The 19,731-nt window shown below is 42.1% G+C and overlaps 1 protein-coding gene across 50 annotated transcripts in view; it reads right to left on the reverse strand.

The window, feature by feature from the left end:
• The window catches only part of LOC121289984 (calcium/calmodulin-dependent protein kinase type II subunit beta), a 256,532-nt gene that overhangs the window by 111,570 nt on the left and 125,231 nt on the right, over nucleotides 1-19,731 (reverse strand). For all 50 annotated transcript variants that reach the window (XM_041210030.1, XM_041210078.1, XM_041210026.1 and 47 more), the window contains exons 4-5: nucleotides 16,739-16,793; nucleotides 5,179-5,244 (exon numbers count right to left, since the gene is read on the reverse strand). In XM_041210030.1, coding sequence (XP_041065964.1) covers nucleotides 5,179-5,244; nucleotides 16,739-16,793 — 121 coding nt within the window. The remainder of the gene's footprint in view (nucleotides 1-5,178; nucleotides 5,245-16,738; nucleotides 16,794-19,731) is intronic.

The following is a 19,731-nucleotide window of genomic DNA, read 5'->3' on the forward strand; positions in this document are numbered from 1 at the left end:
CAAAATAAAGGGAAAACATTGCTAATAGGAAGCATTTCTCGGAAACTGAGGAGTAGGCATAAGTGAAAATAGTGACCACAGTGGACAGCCCCTTACAGCAGTGATCCTGTTAACATAATTCACCCTAGCTTTAATTTCCTTTCACCGGTTTAAATTATACAGCCACTTGATGAGCCAAGGCCAGATAATCTCTTGCAGATTTGTAGGACTCAATCTTAAACAAACAATACAATGCATACGTAAACAGAATGCACATTTAATGAGTGGCCCTTCAGTGCAAAGCCACTGGGGCATAAACTCTAGGCTGAATCAGAATCTGTGCAGGCTTTTTATACTTAACTGATGGATCAAAAACGAACCCTGTACACTACACCTACCCTCGACTAAAATTTATGTTCCCTGCAACACCCAAAGGGAACATTACAATACCAGTTTGAGCCTAGTTTTAATATTTGTAAATTATAATGCCTTTGATTATATTGAAATATGAAAGGCAATTATAACCTCCCTTGAGCTTAAAGAGAGGGAAGGGCTGACTCTGCATAAATGCTATTTGGCAGGTCACCCTTCCCTGACATTTAATTCTTCTGCAATCTTATCACTCTACCCTATCTGTACTGAGTGCATCTCCAAACTTTCCCCTCATGCCATGCTACGTGCTCTTCCTCCTCCTCTCTGCATCCTCCCTTATGTTGAAATCAAGGCCAATTAACCCAATATCCTAAATCAGTTTTTTTCCCCAGGACATCAAAATTGGAAATGTCTTTTCGGACAGGGTTCAGAACGGAACATAGGTTAGCATTCTATGGCTGTGTGCAAATCAGTCTGAAAACACAAACAACTGTGGAATTTATCAAATGCTGTTCAATTAATTTGTTTTTCTTTGTGAGCATTATCCTGGGAATGTTCAAATGTTTCAATTTGACATACCCATGCCCTAAATTTTCTGCACTTACGAAAAATGAGGTTATCTCATTGAAACGTGCAAAATTCTGAGGGGGTAGATTCTATGAGTATGAGTCCCCTGCCATCTCAAGATAAGGGGTCAGCCATGTAGAACTGAGATGAGGAGAAATTTCTTCACTCAGAGTTGTGAAACTTTGGAATTCACTAGCTTAAAACTTGATAGATTTTTGGGCACTCGGGGAATCAAGGGATCTGGGGATAGCTGAAATTGGAGTTCATGTATAAGCTCAACTACGATCTTATCAAATTGCAGAGCAGGCTCCAGGGTCCATATGCCCTACTCCTCCTCCTATTTCTCAGGTTCCAATGTCCATTAGCAGTCCCTTTCTCCTGTGATGTGCAGGATTTCAGAACCCAAGTGTACTTACAGCTAACCATCACTCAATTTACCTTGGTCAGCTTTGCACTGGTTGTGACCATGGTGGTGAGCTGCACCAACTCAGTTTCTCAGTTGGAAAATAAAGAACCAACATTCTTACTTCATCAATGAGTTGAGGCAAAGGCATAAATTTACTACTGAGAAATGCAATATACAATCTTGAAGAGTTCTGTCTTCTAAGAATGCTGGAAGTTCTGGCTCACTAATTAAAGTGGGTGCCCATTATACCAGGACAGTAAACAATACCGCAGTCCTCTTTCATCTGTTATCTTTTTAGTCATCATTATGAAAATATAATGATGACTTTGTAAATGATCTACTTTTTTGTGGGAATCATTTACTTTTTTCTGATATAGTCTCTAACCTAAATTTCAACCCTTTCTGAAAAACAGATCTGGCAGCTTGGTCTTGATATAATAAATCTTTTTCATCTTCTACAACCAACTTGTGACATCTTTCTCTGTTATTTTCTGAGATAAGCAGGGTTATTAACTCTGGTCCAAAAGATAAGGGACACTTGGCTGCGAGGGTGCTGGTGGTGCCCTGAGATTCAGGTGACGGGGGGGGGGGGGGGGGGGGGGGGTGCCGCCGAACTGGGACGGGGTGGGCGAAGTGAGTGAGGAGGTCCGCAGGTACCCAGCCTTCTCCAATTCTGATGCTGCTACCTGCTGGATCCCCTCCCTGGACAACCACAGAACGGCCACAAACATGTCCATGCAACACACACGCAAATAAAAAGGTCTGCTGAAACATCAGAAATCCGTGACAAAATGTGACTTGAGGAAGGCCTAACCCAAGGCACGGGACAAAAGGCTGAATTACGGGATGGTTCCAGAAAATGAGGGATAGCTGGTTACCCTGGAGATGAGTGCCTGAGCACAAAGGGCCCAGGCTTCAGGTGCGTTTTTGAACTCGTTTTGTAGTTTGCCAATGAGCAGAGGGCTTGTCTTCATGGATTACCTGAGGCCAAAGGGAAAGGCCTATATAATCCAGGAAACCTCCATGCTTAAAAATAACAGGTGAAAAGACAAATTAATAGTGGATTTTAATAGGGTGCAGAGTGCAGGAGAAAGGGAAGGCTGAGAGGCAAAGATATTGCCTTATCTTGGAATCCTGGAAGAGGCTTGGAGCAAATCTCAAGTTCGGCACACAATGAGAATGAAGGAGTTGAAAGGCAGGTATGCATTTGGAGCTCAGGGAGGGGAAATGAACAGGATACTTCAAACAAATGGTGAGTGCTACAAATAGGAATGGTATGGAAGCTGAAGGTTAATGAGTTGATTGGCTTGTTCTACAACTTTCCAATTTGAGAGGAAACAAGAAGCTATTCTCTGATGGTTTATAAGCTTCCAGGAGGGATCTTCCCATGTGGAAAAGTCTTGCACCGTTTCTTTCAGACCTGACCAAGAGTTCAGGCAGTCTCTACTCAAACGCTTTAGACTCACCTGTGCAAATAGCAAACAACAACTGAACTTGTGTCACACATATCACTAGGAGACCAAGTGTATCACGATTCCAAAAGGTCCTTCTCTCACCTTCTCCCCAGCATCTCAGTAGCACATTTTGAGCAATTAAAATTCTTTCCTTTTAATAATCAGTTGCTGTTCTTTTTTTGTTCAAGGCGGTCAACAAAAATAATTAATTTACTTTAACTTCCTTAATGGTGTTGTGTTTGAGGCCTACAGCCAGATGTTCTTCAAATGCTTATCTACCATGACAGTTACCCCTGACCCCCAAGGTCTATTGTGCTTTTTGTCTAACTCGTACTTTAACAGGATCACTGCTGCATGACAAAGGTTACAAAAGAAAGCGCAACTTGTTCCACAGACATCATGGCTTTTGCCTGTCTCCAATTTGGTTTTGTTGAAATGAAATATGTATGTGTTGTGGGGTCTGGAGAAAATAGCTTTCCATTCAACATTGTATAATGACACAACATCTCACCAATACACTGGATTCAGCATTTGGCAGAATCACATCTCCTAAGTCATGACCTCAGCACTGTTAGTCATTGAAGTTAAATGCCACATTTTGCCTTCATCACTGCCCCAACCCCCATTATCCCGCATAAAACTCGCATACTTTTCATCACGCTACTGGCTACAGCAAGCTATGTAATCCTGACATAAGTGCGGCTCTCACTTCAATCGGAATATAGGGCTGTGTAAATTTTGAGATTTGTTAGATATTTTTGTAACATATGTGGCCAAGAGCAGACATTCTTCGCAGTGTTTACAAATCAAATCTGTTATGATGATCACTGAAAAAGACAGCGCATGGAACATACTTGGGTATGGATCAACTTTGTTTACAGTATGCTGTCCAGTGGTAATGTGAAAGTTCGAGGTGAAGTAGTTCAGTGATGGGACCCAGCAACATGTGGTACAATCCTTGTTCATCCCATATGCACCATCTCCAACTGAGATATTTATGGTTGCTTGAGCAGAACTGACAATAATAGGTTGCCGCATTACTGGTCCTCTGCCCATACACTGGATAAGGGGTGTTGTGGGCCCCACTCAGCTCAGTGATAAACCCCACCATCAATCAACAGCAATGACATTTGGTGTATCCCATTATCCTGTTAGTACTGGACAGCATAAAGGTAGGAGGCAAAATTTGGAGGGGCAGATATTTGGAGAGGCTGAAGAAACAAGTGGGAGTCCAAGAGAGTCGTCATTGGATTGAGGATTAGTATAATCCAGTGGAATATTTGACTGAAGATAAAAAATAAGGTGAAAGAAGTGTCCTGCTGAATGAAACCTTGCATTATCCAGTCTAGTGGATTCTTTGGGTTCATTTCTGTACTTACTAGTACAGATTGTGCATTAACTCTTTCAACTGATGGCAGATTTGGGACTCAGACCCAAGTTTATGCTAAAATTCGACTTAAACTCATTGCTGTGCCTCATCTCTTCTGGCTTTGGCCAGTATAGAGAACAGACACCTTAAATACCAGTGATTGATAGAGTCATTAAATAGTGGGGTGGGGCGCGGGGGGAGGGCTCACATATTCAAAATGAATTAGAAACATAAATGGGGAGTTTGAAAAATTTGTTCTCATTTGAAGTCTCAACAGAATAAGGAATCGATTCTCACAAAAGGCTGATGCAATTGACTAAAGAAAAACCTGATGCGGAGTTTGTACTTTGAAAGGTCAGATGGGCTGAATGGGCTCTTTTTTTGCTGAAATTTGTAAGTGAGCTTAGCTCAGTCTCTCTCCCTTGGTTTCTTTGCCTTTTATTCCCTGGGCTGCTCTTGACCTTTCCTGGCTTGTAACACAGCCACACAGTAACTAATGATTCTCTCTGGGCAGACCATTAAGGGTTGAGCTTAAGCTATTTGAAGAGGTGCAAAGGGGCAGCATGTTGAACTCAACTGGGACTCAAACCAGGAAAGCAAGAAAGGAAAGCACAACCAGATCAAAATTTCTTCGGCATGTGCACAGTGCTATGAAGGTGTTATACAGGGGTGAATTTTCACTTTACTGGACTGACTACCCGTTTGACACTTCATCTGATTTCCATCTGCTGTATCAAAAAGTTGTCCAATCAGCTTACACCCTGCATTAACAGTGAAAATTCTCCCTGCAGTGTGCGTAATTGATAGGGTCGAAGTGTTTTATATCAGACATCCATTCTGAATGTCAGCATCAAGTTGTATTCCCACAACAGCAAGAGTGAGGTGGTGCTTGGCCAATTGCAAAGTGATCCTTTTGAAACACCAGACATAAATAGCCATGATGTCTTATGTACAGAACGTAGGTGACACTTAGGTGCAACCCGAAGACTTTGCTTATTACTGGCTAAAAGGTAATTGATGAAACAGCTTACCTTGCGTCTGCTTCACTATAATATTCTCTGGCTACAATATCTTCAAATAGCTCTCCCCCAGTAACCCTGCAGACAAAGGAGACAATTATTAAGCGTGTATAAAGATATTTCCTGGTATCATGCCGTTCATTGAATACTTCCTTGTCAAATTACTCTTACCAAAGTGTATCACCTCACACTTTTCAGGGTTAAATTCCATCTGCCACTTATCTGCCCATTTGACCAACCCATCTATATCTTCCTGTAGCCCAAGACATTCAACCTCACTGTTAACCACCCGGCCAGTCTCTGTGTCATCCACAAACTTACTAATCCTACCCCCCACATAATCATCTATGTCATTTATATAAATGACAAATAATAGGGGACTCAGCACAGATCCCTGTGGTACACCACTGGACACTGGCTTCCAGTCACTAAAGCATCCTTCTGTCATCACCCTCTGCCTCCTACAACTAAGCCAATTTTGAATCCACCTTATCAAATTACCCTGTATCCCATGTGCCTTTGCCTTCTTTGTAAGTCTCCCATGTGGGACCTTGTCAAAGGCTTTGCTGAAATCCTTAAAACTACATCAACTACACTACCCTCATCTACACACCTGGTCACCTCCTCAAAAAATTCAATCAAATTTGTTAGGCATGACCTCCCTCTGACAAAGCCATGCTGACTATCCCTGATCAAACCTTGCCTCTCCAAGTGGAGATAGATACTCTCCTTCAGAAATTTCTCCAATAGTTTCCCTACCACTGACGTGAGACTCACTGGCCTGTAGTTCCCTGGCTTATCTCTACAACCCTTCTTGAATAGCGGAACCACATTAGTGTTCTCCAGTCCTCTGGCACCTCCCCTGTGGCCAGAGAGGAATTAAAAATTTGGGTCAGAGCCCCTGCGATCTCTTCCCTTGCCTCCCTCAGCAGGCTGGGGCACAAATCATCCAGAACGGGAGATTTGTCCACTTTTAAGCCTGCCAACACCTCCAATACCTTGTCACTCCCTGTATCAATTTGCTTAAGAACCTTGCAGTTTCTCTCCCTGTGTTTGATACCTTCATCCTCATTCTCTTGGGTGAAGATGGATGTGAAGTATTCATTCAACACTATAGCGATGTCCTCTGGCTCCACCCAGAGAATGCCCTCTTGGTCCCTTATGGGCCCTACTCTTTCCCTGGTTATCCTCTTCCCATTGATATACTTATAGAATATCTTGGGATTTTCCCTACTTTTACCAGCCAGAGCTTTCTCATATCCCCTCTTTGCTCTCCTAATTGTTTTCTGCACTGTCTGTACTCCACTAATGCCTCTGCTGTTTTGCTTCCCTTGTACCTGCCAAAAGCCTCTCTTTTCCTTCTCATCGTAACCTGAATATCTCTGGTCATCCATGGTTCTCTGGGCTTGTTCCTCCTTCCTATCACCCTAGAGGGAACATGTTGAGCCTGTACCCTCCCCATTTCCTTTTTGAACACCCGCTACTGTTCCTCTGTAGATTTCCCCGCAAGTAACTGTTCCCAGTCTACCTTGGCCAGATCCTGCCTTATTTTACTAAAATCCACTCTCCCCCAGTCCAAAACATATTTTTGCAACTTGCTGATTTCTTTGTCCATAACAAAGTTAAACTATACCATGTTGCGGTCGCTATCACTAAAATGCTCGCCCACCACCACCTCAGCCACCTGTCCAGCTTCATTCCCCAGAATTAGGTCTAGCAATGTCCCTTGTTGGACCCTCTACATATTGACCTAAAAAGTTCTCCTGTACACATTTAAAGAAATCCACTCCATCCAAGCCCTTAACACTACGTCTATCTCAATTAATGTTGGGAAAGTTGAAATCACCTAATATAATTACCCTATTGTTATTGTTTTTACACACCTCCACAAATTGTGCACATATTTGCTCCTCAATTTCTCGCTGACTATCTGGGAGTCTATAATAAACACCTAATAATGTGGTTGCCCATTTTTATTTCTAAACTCTACCCACAAAGCTTCATTCGATGCCCCAAGATATCATCTCTCCTTACTGCAGTAACGGACTCCTTAACTAATAATGCAACACCTCTTCTTCTTTTACCCCCTCTCTTGTCTCGCCTGAAGATTCTATATCCCGTAATGTTGAGCTGCCAATCCTGCCCTTCCCTCAACCACGTCTCAGTGATGGCTACTATATCACAATTCCACATGTCAATTCTCACCCTTAACTCATCCCTTTTACCTGTAATACTCCTGGCTTTAAAGTAGAGGCCATCCAGCCTTGCCTTACTCCCTTGAAGCTTATTTCAGCTGTACTCCCTCTGACTTGATTGTTTTACTGTATTATGATGTGTCCCTATTCTGCTAACATTCTGTCTCCCCTCCCCCTGCTGAATTAGTTTAAACTCCTCTCAACAGCACTAGCAAACATGCCTGCAAGGATGTTAGTCCCACTCTGGTACAGATGTAGACCGTCCCACTTGTACAGGTCCCACCTTCCCCAGAAACGATCCTAGTGATCCAGGAATCTAAAACCCTCCCTCCTGCACCAACTCTTAAGCCACATATTCATTTGTGCTATTCTCCTATTTCTGAGCTTGCTAGCACATGGTACTGGGATTAATTCAGAGATTACAACCCGAGAGGTCTTGCTTTTTAGTCTACTGCCTAACTCCTTGAATTCTTGATGCAAGGCCTCATCCCTCTTTCTACCTATGTCATTGGTACCAACATGTACCATGACCTCTTCCTTATCACCCTCCCCCTTCAGAATGCCCTGCAGCCGTTCAGTGACATCATGGACCCTGGCACCAGGGAGGCAACATATCATCCTGGAGTCACATTGAAAGCCACAGTAGCGCCTATCTGTTCCCCTGACTATAGAATCCCCTATTACTATTGTTCTTCCTCCCCTCCTGTACAGACACGCTGCTTAGGGTGCCAGAAGTTTGGCTCTGTCCGCACTCCCTGGAGGAACCAGCGCCCTCATCAGCCTCCAAGACAGAATACCGATTTGCGAGTGGGACCCCATGGGATTCCTGAACTACTTGCCTGTTTCTCTTGGACTGCCTAGTGGTCACCCATTCCCTTCCTTCCTCAAGTCCCTTCATCTGCGGTGTGACCACCTCTCTAAACGTGCTAACCACGATGCTCTCAGACTCGCAGATGCTCCACAGTGTCCCCAGCCGCTGTTCCAGCTCTGAAACCCGAGCTTCCATATTAGTCCTGTTTCTCTCTCCACAGATGTTGCCCAGACTTGAGGTATTTCCAACAATTACTACTTTTACCACAATGATAGATACCTGGGATGGGGGATTTCAGTGATGTGGAGAGACAAAAGAAGCTCAGCTTGTTCTACTTAAGAGTAGGACAGTAAAGAGGGGAATTTAGTCAAGATGTTCAAAATCATGAAGGGTTTTGACCAAAGAGGAGAAGAAACTGTTTCCAACAGCAGGAGGGTAGATAACCAGAGGACACATTTAAAATAATTGGCAAAAGAACCAGAGGGGAAACGGGGAGTTTTAAAACCGTGAGTTCTGATGATTTGGAATGTACTGCCTAAAAGGACAGTGGAAGCAGATTCAAATAAGGGGAGCGGAACTAATTGGATAGCTCTTCCAAAGAATTGGTAGAAGTACAATGAACCAGAATAACAAGAACCGAGTAAAGCAAAAGAAACCAGATAACAAAAACACAAGGACTGGCTAGGATATGATTTATTATTTTGATTTCCAATTGAAAGGGTGTTTTTTTTTCCAGAGACACATACTGATTGTGCATTAACTCTTGCACCTTTTGGAGTGAGCAATCGCAATTTGGCCGATGGCCATGTGGTACAGTTCCATGTGAGCCCTCCAGAGCCTTATCCAAGCATTAGTGCAGGGCATTAAACGCCAATGGCTGTTAACTGTGAGGGGCATCAGAACATAGGGTGTCCTTGTCCATCAGGGTGGTCTCCCTGGACAGGGCAAACAGCCTTCAATGCTGATAACGATGCCAGGTTACCAATATTATATTGAAGGGTTGATGTTCAAACTGAACCTGTGAAAGTAAATGCAGATGAAGTTTTGGCTAGAATGATTGATTTCTGAACACATTGGGCTGATGGCTGTTAACGGTATTCACCCACAGGGGCTCAGTGAGCCACTTGATCATATTTTAAAAAGCTGGCTGGGGTCTGGCATCACTGTCACTGACTGGAAAGAAGCCCATGTGTAACCAACACTTACAAAAAGTAACATGTCTGAACTCAAGAAACTACAGGCCCTACTTGTTTGACTTTGCTTACAAGAAAAGATCATCGGAATGTCCTACACACCCACCTTTACAGAGAAAGAATTGTTGGAGTATTACTTCACACTTTTGGACAGGAAAGTCCTGTCTCACTAAGCCTGCTGAGCTTTGAGAAACTTACAAAGTTAGTGGATGTTGGAAGCCCAGCTGACATTGCCTGTTAAGACCTTCAAGAATCCATGCACTAAAATCCTTGATAAAGACAGGTTCCTAGTTGGATAAGGACCTTGTTTCATTCCTGTAGATAGAACTTAATAGTTGTTACTCAGGGAGACCATTCATGAATGGGAAATCCCCAGAGGATTATCAGGAGTTTTGCTCTCGATCATCTTCATTAATGACCTGGATAAAAGCAAAGGAGGAATTGTTCACAAGCTTTCAGATGACACAATGGTACATGTGGGTGTTGGGTCTTAAAATGGAGAACAGATGGTAGATAAGTGAGTGCCACAGGGGAATGGGTCCCTATCTAACCAATGGCTTTAAATATAGACCAATATAGGGAGGAACAGTAGGTTTGGAGCAACTCCAAGAGTATGTACACTACAGAAGGTTGTGTCCTTAAGATCTGTGTGAGAGATGGACCAAAGGTTCTAGTGCACAAGCCATCGATGGTCTCACACTAATGCAGCAAGGTAATTTTAAAAGCCAAGAGTATTACAAAGTACAACCAAAGCGTTAAAATAGAAAACTAGCAATACTTGGTAGACATCTGAGTCAGGCCATGTCTAGAATATCGCAATTTTGGTCACCTCTTGTGGCATGGTACACAGAGGCCTTGGAATAAAGGAGAGCCTCTTGACAGACCCTTAGTTTAAGAGTCATCAGTCAGCAGGATAGGCTTAGAAAGCTGAAACTTTTTACTTTAGAAAATCCTAAACAAGGAGATTATTTTGAAGATCTCAATTAAATAATCAGAGTACGAGGCTCGGTCCTAGTGGATTGGCTATTTGACCGAGATAGTTTCCTAAAGACCGGGGATATGGCTTGGAGTTATGCAAACACAGAATTGGATTAGATATGACAAGGTACTTCACAGAGCGAGGGGAGTCTCTGGAGTACTTTGTTAGCATGTGTGATGAGTGTGGACTCTCTGCAAGCATTCAAGGAGCTTCAGGATTTCCAGAAAGTTACTGACACATAGAAGGCATATGGCTCAGTGGGGATGTGTGTCATCTAGTTAATATGGATTCGCAGAACTTAACTCATCATTTTCACGGGGTGGGAGAGCTTTTCCCACCAAATGACCCAAAGCTTTTTTCTCTTTACCATGGAAATTTGATAAATGAACTGGTCATATGTTCTGGTGGTGTTGGTCGAAGGAAGCCAAGCTGACATGCACTACAGCTGACATGTCAAAAAAGACATGGGTCACTTACCCATCCAGTGATGTTCATCCAATTATTTCATCCCCCCGAGATCAAGTTTCTCTTTCAACTCAGTTGCCTTGATGATCACATTGCTGTGCAGCAATAAAACCCACAAAGCATCTTGTGCTTCCTGATGTACAACTGATGACGAGACTCTCGCTTAATTATGGCCAAACATGAAAGAAGTACAAAATTATCCTTTTGATTGCTACAAAATGCAACTATCAAATACCATCACACAGAGATGCTGAGTAGTCCATCCATGAACAAATAATATCCTTATTGTCACCTGATTGTCCATACAGGATGGCAGTGGATAAATAATATGGAAATCACCCAAGAGGTCCAGATTCAAACAGAAGCCATTAATGGGTTTGGTCATCAAATTGAGGCGTCAACATGCCTGCTAAAATAGCTGTCCTGATGACCCATTCAGGTTTGGATGAAGGAATGAAAAACAAAATGAAACCTAGTACAGCATACAATTTATTTGATGCCCACATCTGCTAACGGATGATGGATGTCTTTTAAAATTGTTGAAGCCTTGACATAAATGTGTGGCTCTCTTCGTCATGAGTTAGCAAGCTGTTGGAGTATTGCAGCCAATCCAAGTGCTGCAGTGCAGGTTTTTCTCGATTAAATTTTCTTTCTAATTTGTAACAAAAAGAATTCACCTGACAAATCAGCAACATGAGGCAGTGACATTGAACAACAACTTCATCACTTGCAGATAAATGAGTGAAGATAAAAAGGACTTTACAGAATACTCTCTAGCCTAAGATAATCACTGATGCACATTGAAGTCCAGGTGAACATTTTGCCTCTTCAGTTTCAATGCACAGCACACTATGATCTGTCAAGTGGTTTGCAATCTGGGCTTTTTGCATTGGCTCAGTTCAATGCTTGCTGCATGGTGTTTCGAAGGACTGGCTACAAGCCACTATTCTATCATAGTAGTTTTGAGGGTATTGGATTATATAACAGGAGCTGCATGGCTCCAAGTTGTATCTACCCCCCATTCCCCCTTATCACTGACAAATATAACATTTGGCACGTTGTACACACGTATAGGAATGGCAGCACAGTGGTAAATGCTATTGGACTAGTAATTTGGAGGCCCAGATTTTAATGCTCCGGAGCCATGAGTTCAAATCCCACCACTGCAACTCAGGGAGGTTAAATTCAATTAATAAGTCTGGAATCAAAAACCTGATCTCAGTAATGGTGACCATGAAACTAGTGGTCATAAAAACCCACGAATGTTCAACGAAGGAAATCTGCCGTCCTTACCCTGGCCTACCTGTGCCTCCAGGCCCACAGCAATATGGTTGGTCTTTAACTGCCCTCTAAAATGAACTAGCAAACAATGCAGTTGTCTCAAATCTCTACAGGAAAGTTGAAGATGCCAACTTGCTGAAGCTGCAGCATGGGACTCTGCATCCTAAACAGCAGAAGCAGTGTTCTATAGACAATGTTAAGCAATTCCACAACCAACGGACCTGATCAAAGCTCTGCAGTCTTGCCACATCTAGTGGCAAATGGTGGTGGACAATTCAACAACGAGCTGGTGGAATCGTTTGCAGAAAGATTTCATCATCTGAGGGGGACGCACAGCACACCAGTGCAAAGGGGAAGGCTGAAGCATCTGCAACCATCTTCAGTCATAAGTGCCAAGTGTGAGAAGGATCACAGCATCCTTCTGAGATCCCCAGTCTTCAACCAATTCACTTCACTCTTGATGATATCAAGAAATGGCTGAAGACACTGGATGCAACAAAGGCTCTGGGCCCTGTGCTCCAGAACTAGCCTCACCCCAGTACAGCTACTAGACTGACATTGACATAACAATGTGGAAAGTTGTCCAAGTATATCCAGAAAAAAGGACAAATCCAATCCAGCCAATTACTACCCCATCACTCTACTCTCAATTGTAAGCAATGTGATGGAATGTGTTGTCAACAGTGCTATAAAGATGAACTTACACAGCAACAACCTGCTCAATTTAAGTTCTGCCAGGGCCACTTGGCTTCAGACCTCATTGTCATAAGACGTAGGAGCAGAACGAGGCCTTTCGGCCCATCAAGTCTGCTCTGCCATGCAATGAGATCACGGCTGATCTGATAATCCTCAACTCCAGTGTCCTGCCTTTTTTTCCATAACCCTCGATTCCCTTACTGATTAAAAATCTGTCTATCTCAGCTTTGAATATACTTAACCACCCACCTTCTACAGCCCTCTGCGGTAAAGAATTCCACAGATTTACTACCCTCTGAAGGAAGAAATTCCTCCTCATCTTGGTCTTAATTGGGCGACCCCCTTACTCTAAGATTATGCCCTCTGGTCAGAAATCTGAACACAATTAACCAGAGGACAAGAACAACAACACATTCTCCAAGGCCTCTGACATGGAGTGAATAGGAGTGTGTAAAGGCAGAACATATAATTAGGCTTACATGTCAAACACTGTGTCACAGGTGAAGGGTTAAAAAAGACCTTTATTTCTGGCAGCAGAGCCTGTAGCCCAGTCTAAGCTGTGCTCACATGCAACAAGGCTGCATCGGGTGAGCACTGACATGACAGAAAATTCCTAAAGAGCTTGTCTCTCTGCATTCTGGTAGGTAACAATGATGTCAAAAGTGAAATATGTCGAGCAGCCTGTTGAGTGCTGCCAGTTACTGCCCACGCTGTGTCCATCATTAGCAGCAGTGGAATTAGGCGGCAAAGGTGCAAGCAGACCTTACAGTGAGCACACTCTCAAAATAGTCACTAGGCTGAACGATAATTTAATTTCTGCACCATCGGATTGGCATGTCCAGGATGGGAAGTGGCAAGATGCTGAGTCAGGGAGCGGGCGGTTCGGCCAGATGGTGGGGGGGAAGTCACAACTCTGGGAGCGGAGAGGAGGAGAAGCCACAACTCGGAGGATTGGGTGTAGGGAGAGGCCAGAATGCAGGAAGAGGAAGGATTTGCAGCGACCGGGAGGATCAGGGAGTGGGAGGTTTGGGAAGCAGACGGTACTGTAAGTAGAAAGTTACATTTTTCTTTGATGGTTTTAAGCTTATTTTTCAATTAAAAGTTATTTCATTTTCCAACGTAGGACGTTAAGTTCGAGGATACAATGTTTTAATATTTGTTTTTGCCTGATAAAGAAGGTCAGGCAGAACCTAACTACAGTTTTAGAATTAATTGCTCAGGGAAGCAATGCTTCACTTCAACTTGTAATTTTCAAGAACACAACCACAACTTTAACTGAGGGCTGACTGTATCTCTATTCTTTTGTCTCCTATCCTCCAACTTACAATCTGACCACGTAAGCACAATGCCTTGAATTCCTGTGTCATTAACTTCAACTTTTTCAGAGTTTTTTTTGAAAATAATTTACATTCATTGAGCTCAATTTGGAAGAAATTGCATTTAGACAGCACCTTGTTAATTTCCTCAAGACATGCTGAAGTATTTAATGTACAGCAGTGCATCACCTGTTGCATGTGGACATTTGCAACAACTATTTGTCACAGCAATGACTTCATGAATAATTAATCTATTTTTTCTTGAAGCTGTAGGTTGGTAAGGGGTCAGGGTGAAGAAATGTTGGTCAGGAGACGAGAAGAAAACCCTGCCATCTCTTCGAAACATGGGCTCTTGAACACTCATCATTCAGATATGTCACATGAAGAAGAACACCTCCAACAGATATAGCACTCTCTCCATACTTGGCTGACCTATCAACCTAGGTTTACAAACTCAAATCTGGATTAGGATTTGGACCTAATGCGAGAGCTGAGAGAATGATTACTCTTGGATGAGATGTTTTGAAAAAGTATCTGCAGCCACACAGCTGGCATGCAACCTGACAAAGTTTAAACCTCAGTCTCCATCTATGCACAATGATCTCAAGGTGTAGATCATCTCAGTTTCTGGCATTTTTATTTTGGATTTACCTATTCTCAGCATTTAGCAGAGTGCTTTCCAAACCCACAAAATTCAAACACAACAAAGCAGCAGAATTAGAAGGGCTAATCGAGAACTAATTTCTAGATTTTCAAGGGCTGGACTGCCAATGTTCACGGGCCTTTATTGAATTCCTTGATTCCTTGGGATTGCTCAGGCCCAGAGGGTGCACAAAGACAGTGCTATCACTGCACCTGTACCCAAACGAACAACAAACACAGAAATAACTGAGACAGAGGACAACGTGGGTAAGCAACTGTCAAAACATGCCACAGCTCACACAACTTCCAGATGTGACAATGTGGAAATGCACTTCAACGGGCACTTTGAAGAACAAGGGTCTGGCTCATGGAAAAATCCTGACAGGAACAAGAACTCTACACTGTTGTAATTGTTGCTATAACAATTAGCAAGTAACAAAACAATAGAGTGGAATCAAGGGCTTTCAGAAGGAGTGCCCCTGAAAATTGCATTTCTGAATTTTAGTATGGGAGGTAACTGACCCCAATGTAGGAAAATGGGACAGGCTGTCCCAGATAGCCCACTTCACTAAGAAAGAGAATCCAGGCCTTCACCTCCTTGTTGGTGCAGTGTCAAAGAAATGTTGACCTCCACTTAACTGATAATGCATCTAGAGACCAAGTAATCCCACAGCGGGAACCAAGTGAAAAAAATGACTTAATATCATCCCCACTCTGAGACAACTGAAATAATTGGAAACGGGAAAACGCCAATTAGAATAACAGTGCCCAACCTCGAACACATCACAAATCATAGACCAATGCAGCACAGAAGTCCATTGTGCAACCAAGTTGTGAGATCAACACTTGACACTGGCCATCTACTTGGGTATCACCATCTACTTATAACTTAATCTCTTTCTTTCTCACTGTTCAACAATACAGGCTCAAAACAAGGAAAATTAATTTGTGTGGCATTTTATATATCAAAACTATGATGGAGGTGCTGGCAGTGAGAAGGGAAAGAATCGTGACAGACAGGGGATATCTTACAAAACTGTCAATTTCAATGAAAATTTCCCAACAATCTTCAAAACATTTCCTCAGATTTCTAACAGTTATCCAGGGACTGACATGATGATACCTGTACAGTGCAGAGTGTTTATTTTAAAGTTTGAATCATCTATAAACTTGAAATTGAAATCAAGTGGTGTTAAAATGGATACATCTGTAGTGCTGGATAAGTTGAAGATTCTGGAGCAAAAATAGGCCAGAATTAACAGGATATGTGCACAATTATGCTAACAGACAAATTGTATTAACATATGGTCCTGAAACCACAAACATACTTCAGCAGAAATATGCTGATACAGTGTTAAATTCCCAAAATGAAAATTTCCTCCCCCTCACAAAATCTGGGTAACCTCACCAACCAGAAGATTCTCAAGTCTTCGTCTTCTGGATTTTCTTTTCATTCAAATACTTTTTTTAAGAGTGCAACAGGTTACAAAACTATATTGGGGCATGACAGGTTATTGGACAAAGGCTCTTGACATGTCAACAGTGATTCCATTTCTGCGCTGCATCTCAAAATTCTGGGCAGCAGATCACATGTGTCATGTTTTTAAGTTATGGAAGGCTGAATACGCCAATTCTTCTGGGAACACAGACCTTTGACACGAACATCAGCCATTGCTTTACAGCCATTTATCACAGTCAAGCACGATCATGTTTAGAAGGCAGTGTGCACTGTAATGATTTCTCCTCCAAAAACTGAAAAAAGGTGACGCAGGCAGTAACTATTCATGTTACCAGTCCCCCACACATCCCTCCTGGGTACCTATTCTCTCATCCTGCCTCTCAGGTTCCCTGTCTCCTAATTAGTCCCTTTCTAAGCTTCCTTGTATAAAATAGACTAAAGCCCAAGTGCAACAGTATTGTTACTAAGATGCTGCGATTACTAAAGACTTTTCCAATTTGGAGCAGGTGCATTACTTTTGTAGATTAGTACTCACAAGTCAAACACGAGGTAGTGGAATCCTTCTTCTGATATGCTGTCATGGAGACGAACTAAAAAAATAAAGTAATTTTCCGTTAAGTTTCGGTAATTGAAACATTCGAATTATAAACAATTTACACACACACTGAGGCTTTGTCACTTAAAGGAAAAAGCTGTTGATTCTTGGAGATCCTTAATGAGAATAAAGACAAGATTGAGAAGCCTTTGTGATCATGACCCTGAAAATGTGATGATCTTTTCCCATACTAATTGTTCTGTCAGTTCTCCAGTATGGCTTTGAAAACTCAATATTTGGTTTCTCACGTGCTCTATGCATAGCCCGGTAACCTACCAAAATCCATGACAAATTGATTAGTGGAATGATATCACTTGCTTCATTGGGTAAGATTTTCTAAACTTTTCACTGCCACCTTCCCCATTGGATGATATTTTCTAAATTTTTAATTAAAGCAATAGAAACACAGGGCCAGCAGTAGGGCATTCAGCCCCTCAAACCTGCTTCCCCATTCTAGTAAATCATGACCACTTTGTATCTCAACTCTGCTACTCTGTCATTAAGTCATATCCCTTGATACTTGGACCAGTTTTGAAGATTTCAATTCCTTCAGCATCCACAGTCTTTTGAAGAAGTGGATTTCAGATTTCCACTACCTTTGTGTTTGAAATGTGCACCCTTATTTAATTCCTAAATAATTCAGTTCTAATTTTAAGATAATACCTTCTCAGCAGTCTGGATTCCCTCACCAAGGGAAATAGCTTCTTTGTGTCACCCTGGTTGAAATCCTTTGTTTTTCACACCTTGATTTGATCACCCCTCAACCATCTAAGCTCAAGGGAATACAAATCAAGTTTATGCAACCTGGTTTCATAATTTAACTTTTTAAGCCCTGGTGCAATTCTGGTCAATCTGCAATATACCCCTTCTAAGATCAACAAATTTGACTAGGTTTGGCATCCAAATGGATGAAGCACTCCAGATGGGATCTTACTGACTCCATGTAAACGAAGCATCACTTATTCACTTTTAAATTCTAAACCCCTTGAGATAAAAGCCAACAATGGTTTTCAAACTTGTCTGAATGTTGTAAACAATACTACATTCCCAGTGACTGTACAATTCCTGGGACTGACTAACCCAACTACCACACAACAGTGGGTAGCATAGGACATGTTCATATTATGGGATCTCCAACAAACAAAGGGCACATGGACATGAGAAACCACTAGTTTTGACCAAATCTGTGACTTCAGCTGCACCTTTCTGACATGTTGTTCTTTTTCTCATTAAGATTTTTTGGGCCTGAGTGAATCCAGGCGCACAGCAACTGAGCTTTAGATATTGCAGCTCAAAAAGCCAGTGACACCATTGCCCAACCAGCTGAACTATTAATTAAGCAACTATCCCACAGAGCTGTGGATGTTCAATCCATGAGTATTTTCAAGACTAAGATTGATAGATTTTAGGCACTAAGGGAATAAATGGATATGAGGATAAGCAGGAAAGTGAAATTGATATAGAAGTTCAGCTATGATCTCACTGAATGGCAAAGCAAGCTCAGAGAGCCATATGGCTTACTCCTGCTCCTATTTCTTAAATTAAATTAGAGATTGGCGCCAACTCCACTACAAACTTTGTACTGTTTGACTCTGGAGTTGCCATTGAACAAAGAGGGCAATTGCATGGAAAAATTAAGGGTGAGAAGAAATTATACCATTGTCTCAGTATGATTATGTGGACAGCAGATTCCAGTATTTGAACTTGTGATGCAAACCAGAACACATCTGCTTTGCTTGCCTCTCTGACAGTGTGAGAAATAAAGGAATTCCGACTAATAAACATACTACATTGCAGGATTATATTGCACGAAAACCAGCTGATTATCTTCACACAAATGTTGTGTGTCAATCTGTGAATTGTGTGAAAGAAAAATGCATTTAGTTCTCACTCAGGACATCCCAAATTGCTTGATAATCACTGAAGTACTTTTTGAAGTATAGTCACTGTCGTAATTTGAAGCACAGCAGCCAATTTGTGCACAGCAAAATCCCGCAAGCAGCAAGGTCAATATAACGTGTATTTTTAGTGGTGTTGGATAAGGAGAAATATTGGCAAGGACGCCAGAGAAAAATCCCCAGCTCTTCTTTGAGCAATGCCATGAAATCCTTTATGTCCACTCTGGAGGGCAGATGAAGCCTCAATTCAATGGCTCATTCGAGAAAAGGCATTACCAACAGTGCAGCATTCCCTCTGTACCACTACAGAAAAGACTTCACTGTAGATTTTATTCTCAAGAGTCTGGAGTGAGACTTGAACCCACAACCTTCTAACTCAAAAGCGGGAGGGCTACTCACACAAGCATGGTTCACATTTCAAAAGAAGCTTGTGTTTCTTCTCCACTATGTGCACAGCAGCATAAAACTGAGCAATAAAAAATCTAGTTAAGATTCTCCATTCCTTCCTCGTTTCCATGGACACCATCTCATTCCCGAAATGATAATGGATGATGCACATGTTATTGTCAAAACGCCTTCAGATTTGACCTTCAGATGGGCCAAGGCCAGAAGAAGTTTGTGCACCATCGAACCTCTTAATGACCCATTAACGTCCTGTGGAACATTTGGTACGACCACTCGGCAAAAGTACGGGATTTCCATACATTGGTTCACAAAGAATATGGGAGTTTGTGTAGAACTGTTGGCAGTGTGGTTTTAAATTATTTAACAGCACAGCATGGCTGCACTGAAGGGGAGGAGGATGGGAATTAGTATTCCAGAGCCAGACTTTACTGTTCTGAAATGGAACAGAAACTACGACAGCCTACTCAATGTAAACAGACTCGGCAACGCAAAAGGAATATGGATTTAGTGCAGTGATGTAAATGCCAATTTAGTATCACCTGAGCTAAGTGTAACCGTGACCATTTATAAATAACTGCACTGCAGTTGTCTTGAGTTTGCTTAGTTCTTCAATCTCACATTCCCTATTTA

Source organism: Carcharodon carcharias, chromosome 17 (assembly GCF_017639515.1).
Source record: "Carcharodon carcharias isolate sCarCar2 chromosome 17, sCarCar2.pri, whole genome shotgun sequence".
In the NCBI taxonomy this organism is placed as follows: Eukaryota; Metazoa; Chordata; class Chondrichthyes; order Lamniformes; family Lamnidae; genus Carcharodon; species Carcharodon carcharias.